The sequence below is a fragment of the Sus scrofa genome, chromosome 14 (assembly GCF_000003025.6).
Source record: "Sus scrofa isolate TJ Tabasco breed Duroc chromosome 14, Sscrofa11.1, whole genome shotgun sequence".
NCBI lineage: Eukaryota > Metazoa > Chordata > Mammalia > Artiodactyla > Suidae > Sus > Sus scrofa.
This window is the reverse complement of record NC_010456.5, coordinates 64,887,147-64,905,396: the sequence shown is the minus strand read 5'-3', so window position 1 is coordinate 64,905,396 and position 18,250 is coordinate 64,887,147. Positions and strand designations below refer to the sequence as shown.

At 35.9% G+C, this 18,250-nt stretch overlaps 1 protein-coding gene and 1 long non-coding RNA gene across 2 annotated transcripts in view; one reads left to right on the top strand and one right to left on the bottom strand.

Moving 5' to 3' along the window:
- LOC106506013 overlaps positions 1-18,250 on the bottom strand; it is a 448,664-nt gene that overhangs the window by 55,028 nt on the left and 375,386 nt on the right. The window lies entirely within an intron of this gene.
- The window catches only part of TMEM26 (transmembrane protein 26), a 44,234-nt gene that overhangs the window by 20,053 nt on the left and 5,931 nt on the right, over positions 1-18,250 (top strand). The window contains 2 exon segments of the mRNA NM_001244582.1: positions 1,043-1,156; positions 2,849-3,069. Coding sequence (NP_001231511.1) covers positions 1,043-1,156; positions 2,849-3,069 — 335 coding nt within the window.

Genomic DNA, 18,250 nt, shown 5'->3' with positions numbered 1-18,250 from the left:
TTTGATGGAGGGGAGAAAAAAATAGCTTCTTGCTAGACTTTCTTTTCTACTTTTCCAAGTAGCTCATAGAATGATCAATAAAATATCCAGAATAAATAAGAAAAATATGCTTCTCCCAGTGTTAACATTTAAAAAAAAATAATTTCACTCTAAATCTAAATGTGTGATCATCGATATGTTGTGGTGGTGGTGGGGTGTGTGTGCATGTGCATATTCATGTGTGTGTTTGTGCATGTTTATGTGTTTCAAAAGTTAGCCCTGCAGATGTTTAAAAAAGTCAACCTTATTTTTTTTACCCATTTTTGAAATAATCTTTGGTATTTTTATGTGCCACTCTTTCCTTCTCTTATGTACTTTTTCTTCTCTTTATCTCAGGTTCTCAGCATCTAACTGGATAAAAATCATGCACAGTTCACTTGTAGAAATTTACATGCAAGATGAAAGAACAAAAAGGGGAAACTGCTATTTATTTTAGGTCTATTGTTAAATTTTCTATAAACCTAAGTTGACTTCTAAAGTGACACTATATATACGTACATGAACATATTGATATTTTTTGTGTTGTTACAGTGCTTAGCAGGAAGATTGAAAGTAAGTGGACTACCTACCTTAGCAAAACGGTATTTTAGATAAAGAAGCTCTGTACAAGAGACAAAATCTTAGAATGAATGCCTTCACCAGGATCGTACATGTTTTTTAATGCTTCCATTGGCCATTGGTTTGTTTTATGATTTCTCTGGGGTTCAAAAAGGAACCCCAATTATCAATCCATAAGTGCTGCAGCTGTCCACAATGAACTCAGAGCATCAACATCCTCATAAACTTGTGGAAAAATTAAGCAGTATAGTTGACACTTTTTTCATATTATTTAGAATGTGGTTTTATATCTCTAGCCTATAGTCCTATTTTTGGAAATATTTATGCATACTATATAAACTTAACATATCTGTTCATAGTCTCTTTGATATATTGATTGAAGCCATCTTAAACTCTACCTGTTGTGATATTTTTTAACATATTGCCTTTTAAAAAAACTTCTTAGTACTGCAACAGCCAATCTGAAGGAATGTCGCAAAATACCAGCAGCAAAGAAGACTTCAATCAAACTCTGATGTCAGCTGAACAAACCAATGGAGCGGATGATCTCATTGAGACGGTGAGAGCTTCCTCACTGTATATTGAAGGATCTAGCAAATCGCCTTTTCAGTTGGTGAAGATAACATGACATATCATTCAGCTCCTTCTTTCCTTTGAAATTCAGTTGTTTGGCTCAGGAATCCACAAAATACTTGTAATTTTGTATATTACTAAACGTATTTAACATGCACGATTGGCATATATATCTTACATATAAATATATTAAACTAAAGTATTAAAGAATCTTTAACACTTAGATAATCCATGTACAAGGATAGAGACATACATTTGTGAAGGAAGGATATAATTTGAAGATTGGAATCTGCCCCGTATATTTTTCAAGCATTTATATTAATAAAATAGGGAAGGTTTCCAGCCAAAATGAAATTGTTCCTTTGTTCTTTCAATGCTTGATATTTGGCAAAATAACCATGGCCTATTAGAAAATGATATACTGGAAAGATTCAAGGCCAAGATTCCTACAGGTGAACCATGTTTTCAACAGTAAGATAGGCTATCGATAGGCTATATGAGGTTTAATAGAGCTAGCTTTGGGTTCTAATTCAAGGTTCAATCACAGCTTAGCCATCTAGCTTTGAACAAGTCGCTTGACCTCTCTGCCTCTAGTTTATCATCTGACAAGTGAAGATATTAATATTTGTCCTGCTAGTGTATTTCCTGTAAGAATTAAAGAAGATTTATGGGCATAATCAGAGAAGATATATAAAGAAATGTGCAAGTGATAGCTTATTGATCTTCACCCATGGCTTCAATCAGGTTGGCATCCAGCTTTGTCTTTTATCCTCCCTAAACCTTCAACATAAGCACAGGATCAAGAGGGGTAAATGTCTTGCACAAATATAGTTAATTCGCTTGAATAAATCAGTTGGAATCACTATCCAATCTACTCAAGGTCTACATCCCTGTAGTCTTTAAAAGATCATTAAAGACTTAAAGGCCCCTATAGGGACAATAATATATTTTTAAAGTTATCTAGAAGTTAAGTGAGCAAGAGAGGTCATCCAGAATACATAAGTGGGATGTAAATTTTTCTCAGTGTCCAAGAATGAGGGCAGCATAAAATTTGGTTGCTAGCTTATTGATTTTTGAATGATGTGTTACATATTCAGAATAAAAGTTACTTTATAGTTATTCTCTTTCTTTACTTTTAGGTAATGAATAAACATTATCATATATCTTCTCACTGGTATGGTATTTTACAGTAATATAAATCAAAAGAGAAGAATTATACCATGCTAAAAATATTCCCAAATTAGTAAATTCATATTCAAAACCTAAATAAAAGAAAAAGATAGGAGTTTTGAAATTTTAATATGGCATTTAAAAAAATGTTGCTATGTGTTATACTTGTTACACAGTATGATGAAATCATAAAATGAAAGATTATCTATGAAACATTGTAAAATTGGCTTTTAAAATATCATACAGTACAATCCCATCAGTAAGTGAGAGGTTTAAATTACTTCCAGTTATAAGGCCGCACCATTTTAAGGACCACATTAGCTTTTTTTTCCTCCCCGGAGAGTTCAGTTGAAGAGAGCTTTGCTTTCTTTACTAAGTGAAGAATCATTTTCTTAAAATGACCTTCCACAAAAGCTAACTCTTGATTGAAAGCCATGGTGAAGAAGGCAACTCTCTCGAACACAGTAACCCATAATTCTTCTGTCTGCATGACACTTCTGTTAAACAGGCCAAAGTTTTTGTCAATAACCTATCTACAGTATGCGAGAAAGTCTGGACTTTGGGACTCCATCAGACGTTCCTGCTAATGCTAATAATTGGAAGATGGCTTCTACCCATTGGAGGTGGGATCACTCGGGATCAACTCTCTCAACTCCTCCTTATGTTTGTGGGGACAGCTGCTGACATCCTGGAATTCACAAGTGAGACCCTGGAGGAAGAAAATGTGAGGTAAACAGAGACCCTGCAGTGGAAAGACTTTCTTGTCAAGGTTAGGCCCCCATACCTGTCTCTTTCTTCCATCATCTACATTCTGCATGAATAAGGATTTTCATATATCATACATCCAGTGATAGAATCATAGAATTTTCTGCCATTCAGGTACATATTAGGTACCAGATCAGCTTGTGTATGTGTATAAACTTCGTATATGAATATATAAAGGAAGTCGCTGCTAGAGAAAAGGGACAAATAAGATTTCCCATGGGTATGAGCAGAAAAACTACTTGTTTGTATGACCACAGGTTAGGGAGAACCATGGTTATCTGAAAGGAAAGACTATCCCTATTTCCTATTTCATATTCCCAAGTATCCAGGAATTTAGCCAATTATAAGATTCTCTTCTAGAGCAGAGCATAGCCCTAGTTCCAGGAAAGCATCTAGAGGAGACATAGAGAAATCTCTGCCCTACCCAGCCAAGGAATTTATATTCCCTGGTGTGAGCAGAGAATGGGGCAGATTGGGTTTTATTTTACTAAATTTTATTTTTAGTTGTTTTTGCTTGAAGTGCCCAAAGGCTATCTGGTGTAGATGCCTATAAATTAAAACTTATTGAGTTGGTACTTTTATTTTTGCCACAAGCAAATAAACTCAGAATCCATGATCACATCTGTTTACGGAACTATTTTCTCACCTTTAGGGATTTAAGTCTCAGTGCCTGAATGTACTTTCAGCTTGGGTTGTTTTGCACTATGCTATAAAAATAAATTGCAATGGGGCTGGCTTTTAATGCTACAGTTTACTTTATGCTGTGTTTCTCAAACAACGAAACATAAAGCTGAGCAAAATACACTAACTTACTGAGTAAACTTAATATCCCAATTATAGCACAAAGTATCTCTATAACCATAGGTTACCTTTACATGACCATTTCCTGTTTCATTTGTATTCATTTTTCCTATACCTCAAGTAGCCCCCCCATTTTTTTTTTTTTTTTGGCTGCGCCTATGGCATGTGTAAATTCCCAGGTCAGGGACTGAACCCACACCACAGCAATAACCTGAGCCTCTGCAGTGACAACACTGGATCCTTAACTCACTACAGCAAAAGGGAACTCCTAGAATTTTTAAGAGAATCCAATCTCCATTGACCCATGGTCCTCAGAACGTTGGGTTTTAGATTTGTAGCTTGATTACCTTACATTTGGCCAATGCTTTACATTGTCTTTCATTTTCAGATATATTAAAACACTTATAATACAGTGATGCTACAAAGAAAACATGAAGAAATCATGGCAGAGCACATGAAAGCAATAACTACAGACAAAGTGACAGGATGTGAAAATAGAGAATGACTAACTACAGCTATATAGAAATAAACACATAAATGCTAAATGTCTAGTGAGAGGCAAGGGATGCAGGGTAGGAGAATGGGATTCGAGAGGAAAATGTTTTGTGGAGCTGGTTACAAAAATGTTAAGCAATGCCCATCTCAGCTATCTTAACGTCCTGTTTATTAGGTCCATGTAGCACCAAGAGGCACTATTTATTAGGCCCATATGTGGCACAAAGAGGCACTTTATAGATTGGTGTTTACCAGTAGATGTTAAATAAGTTAATGATTAAGATGTCAATTGCCCAGGGAGTGGGGGCTGGGAAACACCTTGAAAATCACAAGGGATCATTAATTTACCAACTCTAGACTGATTATCTAGTATGGGCCAGGCAATGTGCTAGGGCTAGTGGATATTGGGTAGCAAATAGTGAGCAAGTGATGACACACAATCCTATCCCAGCCCAGGTCATTGCAACTCAGCCATTTTTTCTGCCAATAACACATTAATCCGTATGTTTCATATATCTCCTTTTTCTTATTTTACACTTGAGTCATGTCCTAAGAATATAACTAAATAAATTCTTCTATGGTTATTGTTTTTAAATTCTTTTCAGGCTTCATGGTCTCAGATGAAAACATTTCATTTTTAGTATAACTGCAATGTGTCAGTGACCTTCTGTAGTCACCACTCTACTCCTGCATGGCTCCATCACTATCTACAGACTCCAACATCAAGGCCCAGAAAAAAACTGAGAGTTTTTATTCCCTCCTAAGACCCACCTCTCAAGTTCTGATTTTATCTCAGGCCCTACCTATACTGCAAGAATTAACACTGCAAATTTCTGTCTTTTCAAAGGGAAGACATAAACCCCTCTCATTGCAGTGTAGCTTTCCCCTTTGACCTCAAAAAGACAATCATGAAGAATAAATTTAATATACATAGAAAAAATATTTACATCTAATACAGCAAAGGGAGTTACTTCATTATAACCTACCTAGCATTGCTTATTATTATAACCTTTTCTTTTCTTTTTTTGTTTTATTCCATAATTTGAGCTGATAGGTTTAGGAGAAAACCTACAAAGTTCTTTACATCAGGATGATCATCTTTTTCCCACATCCTGGTTGATATCTCAGATCCAGTTTTATTTTGTTTTGTTTTGTTTTTTAACCTAAAATCAGTTTCCTTCCACATGCCCACATGAAATTCATCTGCCTAATTATGAATTTTCATGGATTTGTGCAAATATTTCTTAACAGCTTCATTTTACACACCATAAAATCCATCTACTGTAATTCTACGGTTCAATGATATGTAGTAAATTCATAGATTTATGTAACCATCGCCACAGTCCAGATTTCCTCTGTCTGCAGTCAATTCTCACTCCCACTCACAACTCTAAGCAACCACTGATCTACTTTATGTCTCTACAGAGTTTTCTAGAATTTTCATGTAAATGGAATCATAAAGAATGTGGTCTTTGTGTCTGGCTTTTTCATATAGCATAATGTTTTTATGGTTCATTCTGTTGTTGCATGTATGGGTAGTTAGCTATTTTTAAATTGCTGAATAGTATCCCATGCATACACTACGTTTTATTTATTTATTCAGTGTATATACACGTCTTACTATTTTCTTGCTACTGAGAATGATATTACTATGAATTTTCAGTTACAAGCATTTGTATGACTCTGTTTTCATTTCTCTTGTGTAGATACCTAGAAGTAAAATGTCTGGGTTTTATGTTAAATTATATATTTAACTTTTTTTCTTTTTTTTTTCTTTTTTGCTTTTTAGGGCCACAACTGTGGTATATGGAAGTTCCCAGGCTAGGGGTCGAATTAGAGCTGCAGCTGTCGGCCTACACCACAACCCCAGCAACACGGGCTCTGGGCGCTGTCTCTGACCTACACTATAGCTCTTGGCAATGCCAGATCCTTAACCCCCCTGGGAAAGGCCAGGGATTGAACCCAAGTCCTCATGGATACTAGTTTAATTTAGTTTTAATTTGCATTTCCCTAATGACTAATGAAGTGGAACATCTTTCCATGTGCTGATAGGCTATTCATATATTTTTCTTGGTGCCATAGCTGTTCAAATGTTTGTCCATTTTTCTTTTTTTTCTTTTCTGTCTCTCTCTCTTTTTTATTTTAGGGCCACACCTGCAGGATATGGAAGTTCCCAGGCTAGCGGTTGAATCAGAGCTGTAGCTGCTGGCCAACATCACAGCCACAGCAATATGAGATCTAAGCCACACCTGTGACCTACCGCAGCTCAAGGAAATGCTGTTTCCTTAACTCACTTGGTAAGGCTAGGGATCAAACCTGCCTCCTCATGGATACTAGTCAGGTTCATTACTGCTGAGCCATGGTGGGAACTCCTGCCCATTTTTTATTGAATTGATTTTTTATTGAGTTGTAATCATTCTTTATATATTCCATATACAAGTCTAGTATTAGATACATACATGTAAATATTTTTTCCCAGTATATAATTTTTCATTTTGTAATGTTGCCATTTGAAGAATTTTTTTAATTTTGATAAAATACCATTTATCATTTTTCCCTTTCCCTGCCTCTGTGACCTACACCATGGCTAACAGCAATGCCAGATCCTTAACCCACTGAGCAAGGCCAGGGATCAAACCCACATCCTCACAGATACTAGTTAGATTCGTTTCTGCTGCACCACAATGGGAACTCCAAGAGTGGACTTTTCAATCTCAAAGGATAAGCACTCTGTCTTTCACTATTAAGGACAATGTTAGCAATAGGTTTTTCTCAGATATGTGCTATACCTGCTTTTTATCAGTTGGAGAAATCCACATCCAGGTTTTTCAGAGTTTCTTTCTTCTTTACTTTAGATGGCTAGTGAATTTTGTTAAATGGTTTTCTGTTTTTATTATGATCATAATGTGATGTTGTCTTTTATTACAATTAATGTGATGCAGTATATTAACTAGCTTTCAGATGTTAAATCAACCTTGACTTTTTGGGCTAAATCTCATGTGGCTATGGTGTATAATCCTTTCTATAGCTTGCTGAATTTAATTTTCTAACATTTTGTTAATAATTTTTACATCTATACTCATAAAGCCTATTGATTTGTAGCAAAACTTTCTAATATCTTTCCTGGCTTTGGTATCAGGGTAATAATCCCTCAATGAATACTTCAGGAAGCATCCCTTTTTTCTTTATATTTCTGAAAGACTTTATACAAGATTGGTTTTATATTTTCTTTAAATATTTTATGGAATTCACTTATGAAGCTAACTAAACCTAAGCTTATATTTGCTGAAAGATATTTTATTACTAATTCAGTATCATTTCTTGTAAGTCTATTCAGTTATTCTGTTTCCTCTTGGGTCAGTTTTAATTATATTTTCCTTTCTAGGATTTTTTTTTTCATTTTATCTAAATTGCCTAATTTTTTATATAAAGTTCTCCATAATATTATTCCTTTATGCTATGCCAATTTCTATAGGGCAACTTATTATAGTACCCTTTTCATTCTGAGTTTGGTCATTTGTGTCGTCTTTATTTTTTCTCAGTCAGGTTTATCAATTTAATCAGTCTTTTAAAACAATTAACTTTTTGCTTTATTGATTTTCTCTATTACTCTTCTGTTTTTTATTTCATTGGTTTGTGTTCTGATGTGCAACTTTTCCTTCTTTCTGATTGCTTTGGATTTAATTTTCTCTCTGTTTTTCCAAAAATGGAAAAAAGAGAAAATTAAAGATGGAAGGTTATTTGGAAAACTTTCTTCTTTTCTAAGATGGTATTCAAAGCTATACATTTTCCTCTAAGCACTACTTTAGCTGCACTTCATAAGCTTTGATAAGTTTTTTGTTTAATATAGTTCCAAATATTTTCCAATTTCTTCTTTGGACTATGGTTTGCTTAGAAGTACGCTATTTAACTTCTGTATGGGGATTGCCCAACTTTCTCTGTAGTTTTTTTTTAAAATTCTGTTGTACTTTGAGAATATACAAAATTATTTTAATCCTTTAATTGAGACTTATGGCCTAGCAAAAGACCTCTCCTAGGGAGTGTTCCATGTGTGCTTCAAAAGAATGTGTATTTACCTGTTGTTTGATTGAGTGTTCTGTTATGTCAAGTTGAGTGTTCTGTTATGTGCCTGTTGTTTGATTGAGTGTTCTGCTATGTCAGCTACGTCAAGTTGGCTGATATAGGATTGTTCAAGTTTTCTATATCCTTACTAATTTTCTATATAGTTGTTCTATCAATTATTGAGAGTGAGAAGTTGAAATCTTCAGCTCTAGTTGTTGAATTGTCTGTTTCTTTTTTCAGTACTGAAAGTGCTGGTTCATGTATTTTGAGGCTCTGTTTAGATGTGCACACATAAATTTTTTTTAAAACATCTTCCTGATGTAGTAACCATTTTTCATCATGAAATTCCACTCCTTTTCTCCACTAATATTTCTTTTCTGAAAGTCTGTTTTACTTCATGTGAACCTAAGCACTCATTTACTTTCAAATTACTGTTGGTATGGGATATCTTTTTCAAACTCTGTATCTTTGCATCTAAACTATGTTCCTGCTATACCACATATAGTCAGATCTTGCATTTTCCCCACCCAGTTGGACAATTTTTGTCTTTTAATTGGGGTGTGTATAAATTTCCAGGGCTGCCATGACAAAATACCACAAATTGAGTAGCTTAGTACAAGACAGTTATTCTCTCACAGTCCTAAAGGCTGAATGTCCAAATCAAAGTGTCAGCAGGGTTGGTTTCTGTTGCAGGCTTCAAGGAGAATCTGTTAACATGGCTCTCTTTGGGCTTATGGCAATTCTTGGCATCCTCCTGCTTGTAGGCACCTCACCCAAGTCTCTCTCTGTCTTCACATGGCATTATTCCTAGAGTGTCTATAAGTATATCCAAATTTTTCCCTTCTTATAAGGACCCCAGTCATTGGACTAGGACATATGTTATCCATTATGACCTCATCTCACCTTGATTACATCTGCAAAGACCCCATTTCCAAATAAGATCACATTCTGAAATCTCAGTAGACATGAATTTAGGGGGACATTTTTCAACCTATTACAACATGTTTGGTCCATCAATTTTAATGTAATTATTGATTTGGTTGAATTTATATCTGTCTTTTTGCTATTTGTTTTTGTTTTTTTCTGTCTCCATTCCTTTATGTTCCTGTGTTATTTACTGCTTTAAAAAGTATATTTAATGAGCAATTTTAATTCTTATATTGCTTTTTTACATTTTTTATTAGTGGTGACTCCAGGGATTGCAATATATATTTTATTTTCCATTTTATGGCTCCACCTGTGACATATGGAGTACCCAGGCTAGAGGGTCAAATCAGAGCTTCAGCTGAGGCTTAGGCTACAGCCACAGAAACACTGGATCTGAGCTGCATATGCAACCTACACTGCAGCTTGTGGTGATGCTGGATCCTTAACCCACTGAGTGAGGTCAGGGATCAAACCTGCATCTTCACAGAGACAATGTCAGGTCCTTTACCTGCTGAGCCACAACAGGAACTCTATGATATATATTTTAAATCTTCATCTTCTAAGTAAATAGCTCCATTTCCTCTCCCTCTTTTTTGCTATTATTGTCATATATGTTGCATTATATGTTATAAACCAAACAGTACAGTTTTATAATTATTGTTTTATAGAATCATATTTTTTAAATAAAGAAGAAAAATATGACTATATTTATATGTCCTCTTATGTTTACGCACATATTTGAAGATGCTCTTCATTGTTTCTTGTGGATTTGAGTAACTTTCTATTCTCATCTTCTTTCAGACTGAAAGTCTTTCCTGTTGGTTTCATCTAAGACAAATCTAGCAACAAATTTTCCTAGTCTTTGTGCAGAAAGCTGCTTATTTTTCCTTCATGTTTGAATAATAGTTTTCTTGTATACAGAATTCATGGTCAATGGTTTTTACTTCAGCATTTTATATATATCACTCCACTTTCTTCTGGCCTTCATTGTTTCTGATGAGGTATTAGCTATTTTTCTGTTGTTACCATGTACAAATAAGTCATTTTTCTTTTGCTGTTTTCAAGATTTTTCTCTTTTCTGTGACTTTCAGTGGATTGACTATGATGTGTCTAGGTGTGGATTTTGTTGTCTTTAATCTCACTATAATTTTGTTGATCTAGGATATATAAATGCCTGTTTTTCCTCAAATTGAGGAATTTTTAGCCATCGATTCTTCAAATAATTTTTCCATTCTATTGTCTTTTTTTTTTTCCTTCTGGGACTCTTATTATAAATATATAGGCTTAGTTGAATTTCTCAGCCTCTAAGGCTCTTCATTTTGCTCCTGCTTTACTCTCTAGTCTTTAGACTGGATAGTTTTCACTGATTTACCTTCCAGGTCACTGATTCTTCTACCATCTCAAACCTATATGTAGCATTAAACTGTAGAGTTCACCCACTGAATTTTTCATTTCAGTTCCCATATTTTCAACTCTAGAATTTCTATTTAATTCTTTTTTTAGTTTACATTTCTTATTTCAACTAGTTATTTGAGTCACTATTACAATGTTCTTTAATTTATGAAACAGTTTTTTTTCACACTTTGAAAATATTTGTAATAGTTTTGCTGATGTCTTTGTCTGCTCAGTCCAGTACCTGGACCGCATTAGAATCAGTTTCTAATGATTGATTGTTGTTCTTGTTATTTTCTCCTGAGTATGGATCATGTATTTCTCTTTCTTTCCATGTATCTTGCTTTTTAGTGAAAACAGGACATTTTATATTTTTAGCAATATATTATCCTCAGGCTTCCCCCCACATGCCTCAGGCAACTTCTTGTTGTGTTTGTTGTCTCAATAAATTGCTGACCTTAATCTGAGGATTCTTTCTTCCATTGGATTGCAGCATGGCTACTAGGGTCATACCTATAACTCCACAGTTTATGGTCAGCCAATAATTTAAGCAGGGTTTGTGATCAAACATTCTGAGTCCTTATGACTTCCAATTTCTGCTGATGGATCTCTGTAGGATTTGGGTAGCACATTCAATTCAAAGTTCAGAAAGTTTTCATATATTTCAGGTGGGTTTTTTATTTTTTTATTTTTTTTATTTTTAGGGCTGCATCCACAGCATATGGAATTCCCAGGCTAGGGGTCAAATTGGAGCTGCAGGTGCTGGCCTATGCTACAACCACAGCAACGCCAGATCCAAGCTTCATCTGTGACCTACACCACAGCTCACAGCAATGCCAGATCCTTAACCTACTGAGAGAGGCCTGGGATCAAACCTGCATCCTTATGGATACTGGTCAGAATCATTTCCACTGTGTCACAATGGGAACTCCATATCTCAGTTTTTAAATTCTACTGGGCCTTCTTGGATCATTCCTGCACATGTCTGGCATACATAGAGACATTATCCATTCCTTATTTCTCTTTTTCATTCTTTTGAAATCTCTCCATTAAATTTCAAGATAGTCTGCCACTCAGCCCAGCTGGGATTACAATCTCAAAGTAGCAAAGCCATGGGATTTTCTATTCATTTCCAACCAACTTTGTTACTTTTATTGACGACACTTTTCCCATGGGATTTCATACTTCACTCCAAATCAAGTCACTGTATTCTAGACACAGGGGCCTCTGGTTTTTATCAGCAAGCTCTCCCTGGTAAAACCAACACTTTGATTGACCAAGACAGCCCTAACATTCCCTTCAGCTTGACTAAACTTTAAATGGTTTACTCCTGAGTTTGGGCCTTTGACCTCACTTCCCAAAGAGCAATTTATTTTAGAGAAGATGGAATTATAATTCGTACTCTGTTCTCAGCTTCTTTCCAGTTTTATAATCCAGCAATATCTTTTTATTTTTTCCCTTTTTTTAACCTTTTATTTTTTTTCTACTGTACAGCATGGTGACCCAGTTACACATACATATATACACTCTTTTTTCTCACATTATCATGTTCCATCATAAGTGACTAGACATAGTTCCCAGTGCTACACAGCAGGATCTCATTGCTAATCCATTCCAAAGGCAATAGTCTGCATCTATTAACCCCAAGCTCCCAGTCCCTCCCCCTTCCCCTTGGCAACCACAAGTCTATTCTCCAAGTCCAAGTTTCTGTGGAAAGGTTCATTTGTGTCATATATTAGATTCCAGATATAAGTGACGTCATATGGTATTTGTCTTTCCCTTTCTGACTTACTTCATTCAGTATGAGAGTCTCTAGTTCCACCCATGTTGCTGCAAATGGCATTATGTCATTCTTTTTTATGGCTGAGTAGTAGTCCATTGTGTATATATACCACTTCTTCCTAATCCAATCATCTGTCGATGGACATTTGGGTTGTTTCCATGTCCTGGCTATTGTGAATAGTGCTGCAAGGAACATGTGGGTGCATGTGTCTTTTTCAAGGAAAGTTTTGTCCGGCTATATGCCCAAGAGTGGGATTGCTGGGTCATATGGTAGTTCTATGTATAGTTTTCTAAGGTACCTCCATACTGTTCTCCATAGGGGTTGTACCAGCTTACATTCCCCCCAACAGTGCAGGAGGATTCCCTTTTCTCCACACTCCCTCCAGCACTTGTTCTTTGTGGACTTAGTAATGATGGCCATTCTGACTGGTGTGAGGTGGTATCTCATGGTAGTTTTGATTTGCATTCCTCTAATAGTCAGGGATGTTGAGCATTGTTTCAAGTGCTTGATGGCCATCTGTATATCTTCCTTGGAGAAATGTCTACTCAGGTCTTTTGCCCATTTTTCCAATGGGTTGTTGGCCTTTTTACTGTTGAGTTGTGTAAGTTGCTTGTATATTCTAGAGATTAAGCCCTTGTGAGTTGCATCATTTCAAAGTATTTTCTCCCATTCTGAAAGTTGTCTTTTTGTTTTCTTTTTGGTTTCTTTTGGTTTCCTTTGCTGTGCAAAAGCTTGTCAGTTTGATTAGATCCCGTTAGTTTATTTTTGCTTTTATTTCTATTGCTTTGGGAGACTGGCCTGAGAAAACATTTGTAAGGTTAATGTCAGAGAATGTTTTGCCTACGTTCTCTTCCAGGAGTTTGATGTTGTCTTGCCTTATATTTAAGTTTTTCAGCCATTTTGAGTTTATTTTTGTGCATGGTGTGAGGGTGTGTTCTAGTTTCATTGATTTGGATGCCACTGTCCAGGTTTCCCAGCAAGACTTGCTGAGAGGGCATTATCTTTTTCAAGGATGTAAGAGCCATCCCTTTGAAATATGATCATTAAAAAAGGTGGCATCCCTATACCTCAGTCTGTTTGGGATTATAGGATCAGTGCCAATTAGCAAACACAGATGGCCTCATCACATTGATCAACTTCCCTCTCTAACATCCTCTAGTACTTTTGCATTAGCTGATTGCAGTGTTTAAAGATTCTTTTGCCTTTTGTTTCAGTGGGTGTGAATTCAGTAGCTCTCCCTTATTATAACAATCTTGAATAAAGTCTTCATTGCCTATTTAACCATCTGTGCAATTTTTCTTTGACATAGCCAGGTTGGAAGTATAGGGGATCATCCCATGGTCAAGAATGCTTTAGACTCTCACTGTTCTTAACTGAAGTTCCACCAGCTTTTCATGAATACGTGTTATTCAATTTGTTACTTGCCTTTAGTTTATTTCCAAAGATTTGAAGTGCTTGTTTTTGACACTTTGTCCAGTGTTATGTATGTTTGCTGAGGAGAGGATTTGCTGACCATTTCATTCTGCCACAGCCACCCTACATTTTTTTTTTTTTAATCGTCGCTCCTGTGGCATATGGAAGTTTCCAGGATAGGGGTTGAGTCAGAGCTGCAGCTGCCAGCCTGTGCCACAGCCACAGCAATGCCAGATCCAAGCTGCATCTGCAACCTACACTGCAGCTTGTGGCAATGCCAGATCCTTAACCCACTGAGCAAGGCCAGGGATCGAATCCACATCCTCATGGATACTAGTCAGGTTAATAACCTGTTGAGCCACAATGGGAACCCCCCTACAACCTTTTGAACAAGTCTGAATTTCAAGTAATCACCACGAAGAGTTAAGTGGTTATTTACACCTTTGGGGACTACTCTGTGCACTCTCTCTCTCTCTCTCTCTTTTTTTTTTTTTTTTGGACATATATAATTTATTTAAAAGAAAAAACACATTTGGCAAAATGTTCTTGTAGTGCCACCATTACTTCACTGTGAATATATGACCAAACAAAGGAGAGTTTTTCTGTGACTGCATTGTGTTTTCTTTTAATTTAGTTCTTTTAGCTTGGTGAAACATTTCTTCCAGGTTAGATTAATACTCCATTTTCTTTCTTTTTCTCTCTCTCCTTTATTTTTTCCCTCCTCTGAAGAGATTTGTCAGATGCTTTTTAAAAAGCTAGAGCAATTCTATCCACTGATTATCTCCTGTTTACAGAAATATTTACACTTCCAAAAAGAAGTAGGCAAGTTAGCAATGCATAACTTTATTTTTACTTTTTCACCCAATAGATTTGGTGCACTGATTTACCAAGTGCCAGTCTTTTATCTTTCCAGTTTTCCAAGTAGAGAAATGATACTCACATCTATAATTATACTTCAAAAGATCTTTTGTCTCTTTATGAATATAGTCCACTGTCTGCTTACATGCTTCTCAGCTGACGTTTATGAAGACGGATTACACGTGAGGAAATGGGACAAGACAGTTGGGTAAGACAGTTACATAATAGACTATGTTGGATAAACTCACTGCAGAATTCCTTTGCAAATTTGGAGTGTCTGCCATTTAAGCTCAGTTATTTCTTTGTATTTCCATGTTTAGCCTTCCTGAGTAAATTTTACTGTCTGAATTAGTAATACAATTTGTCTGCTCCAAAGATTTCTGACCATATTTTCCAAAGTTATTTTTGATAATTGTACTATTCTCAATATCCACATTCTCTCATATTGTGTGTAGTCAGGGTTAAAATTTCACTTATTTAGGGCTAAGGTCAGTTTAGTTCTTATCCATATTTTACATAGTAATGAATTTAAAAAAAGAGTTTAAGAAGTATGCTCACAAAATAAAAATAAAAATACCACTACTACTACTCATGGTAGTAGTGGATGTTTATTTGACTTTTTCTGTGTTCCAAGTAATATTTTAAGGGTTTTGGTTGTGAAGTTATTTAGTTTTTACAACTAAACTATAAGGTAGTTACTCTCATTATCACAATTTTATAAGCTGAACAGTGACAAGCAAGAGAAGTTGTGAAAGTCTTAAGGTTACATGGGAATAAAAATAATAACTTGTAGTGGTTGACCATACTTAGCTTTTATCAAGTGCTGTTCTAAGAGCTTTATAGGTTTAACATATTTAAAGAGCATACTTAATAAAACTATCATAAAATCCAATATCTATTATTATTGTCATCCTCATTGAAGGTGGGTAAACCAAAACACATTGGTATTAAATTACCTGTTCATATTCATGTAGCTGGTAAATGAACCACATCCTATCTCTCTGGTGAGGATTAGAGCTGGTATTTGAACTCTGGCAACCTAGTACCAGAGCTCATGCTTTGCCACTTCTTTCTGCTGCCTTGCAGACAAAATGCACATGAGTTTTTAGGAGAATTATTGAAGTCTGAGATTAGAAGAGACTTCAAAAGTGGCCATCTATTGAAAAATCTATTTTACATCTGTTGCAAAATCCTCTCCAGAATTTCTCCATAAGTTCTTGTCCAGACTTTCTTTGAAAAGTTTCACTAATAGAGAATACACTAACCCCAGGGGCAACTCGTTCTATTTTGAGCTAATATTATTAGAATGTACTTTCCTCTATTGTGATGAAATTTGGATTCTCATAGGTGCAACTAAAACGCTTTGAACCTGAATTGGCCCTCTGAAGTCACAAGACCTAAGTTTAATTCCTTTTCCACGTGATAATCTTTTAGATGTATAAAAGTTTTTAAAGAATCTTATCTAGGTTTTAGTTTCTTGAACTATTTCACATGTAACATGGCTCTGAGTTCTCTTACCGTCCTAGTCTCTCTCTTCTGGACCAAGAGTATTTTAAATGTGTCTTCTAAAACATGTTTTAGAAAAAAAGATATTTCAGATATACTCTGAACACTGCAGCATAGAGCAGGGTTAAAACTTTCCATTTCCTTCATGGAAATAGTGTCATGTAAGGTTAAAAGGGTGGATGCTATGGGAAAAAAGAATGGATACATATATATGTATAACTGAATCATTTTGCTGTATAGCTGAAACTAATACAACATTGTAAGTCAACTACACTCCAATAAAATTTTTTAAAGGGTGGATGCCTAAATCAGCTGTCTAGTTTTTAGTTCTGCCCCCAACACTTATAACCACATTACTTTTGTTTTGTTTGTTTATTTTTGCTTTTTTAGGGCCTCACCTGTGGCATATGGAAGTTCCCAGGCTAGGGGTTGAATCAAACTTCAGCTGCCGGCCTACACCACAGCCACAGCAACGCCACATCCAAGCTGTGTCTGCAACCTCCACCACAGATCACAGCAATGCCAGATCCTTAACCCACTGAGTGAGGCCAGGGATAAAACCTGCATCCTCATGAATACTAGTCAGGTTCAGAACATGCTAAGCCACAACAGGAACTCCCATATCCACATTACTTTAGATAAGTTTCTCCAACTCACTGTGCCTCAGTTTCCTAACTGGTCAAATAGGGATAATAAGTGAACCTATTTTGTAGAACTGGTATGAAGATTAAGTGTGATCACAGAGCTAAATACTTAGAAAACTGCCTGGCACATAAGATGTGCTCAGAAACTGCAGGTAAGATTATTTAAAAATTCAGGCACTTACTGAAGGTCTACTCTATACAGACATTGACATTTCAGAGGGAAAAGTGATAGACTGCATTACTGAGGCATTTTCACTTAAAATTCTAGACTTTATACTTCTTGGGAAGCGACCTATGATTGCATTTTATTTTATTTTTTTAATTAATTAATTAATTAATTAATTAATTTTTTGGCTACCCCACAGCATATGGAGTTCCCAGGCCAGGGATCATATTCCAGCCGCAGTTGTGACCTAAGCCGGCTGGGAATCAAGCCAGTGTCCCAGTGCTTCTAAGAGGCTGCTGATCCTGTTGAGCCATAGCATGAACTCCAGCATTTGCTTTTAGATGATCATAAATCGTGTCACACTGACTGCAGACTCTTAATTAGATAATAGGGAAAATCCTTGAGCCTTTTTAATGGTTGCTGCTGTGAAGTGCTACCACTTCTAGCCTACTCTAGGTCATCCGGTCACATCCTGTCATGATCTTTTGGGATCCTAACTATCTTCAGGGGTACCTGTTTTACATCCAACTTTCACAGATCATGTGCATGTAAGAAGCCTTCCATCAATGCTGGCAACCAACTCCTTGATGAAATGTGAATTAGAACAGAATTGAAGGCACAGCCTGCAGGGACCCATTGGGAAGCTCCCTTTGGGTAGTCATTTACAGTTAGGAATCCACCAAACTGTACTCTTATACAGAACATTTCTTAATTTTGCTAATACGAACACTGTGGGAGGCTTTTTCATGAGCCTTGTGTAAATCCAAATGTCTATTATTAATTTATGTATCATTACCTGCTTTGTAATCTTAACTCTATTAAAAAGAAAGAGAGAAAGAGTAAGTGAGGAAGGGAGAGAGAGAAAAAATCATCTTAGCTGAGTGCTGTTGTTTTCAGAGAACCTGTGCTAATTCTTGATTATTACTGTCTCCTTCCATAAGGGCCCTCAGAAATCTTTCAAATAACTAGGGATTAATAGTGAATGTGCATTTTAGAGATTAAGACATACTTCTGCTTCATTTTGAAAATTAAGACTTCAGGTTTTGTTCTGTTTTGTTTTGTTTGTCACCAATCTTGTCTTCACCATTAAGTGCCAAG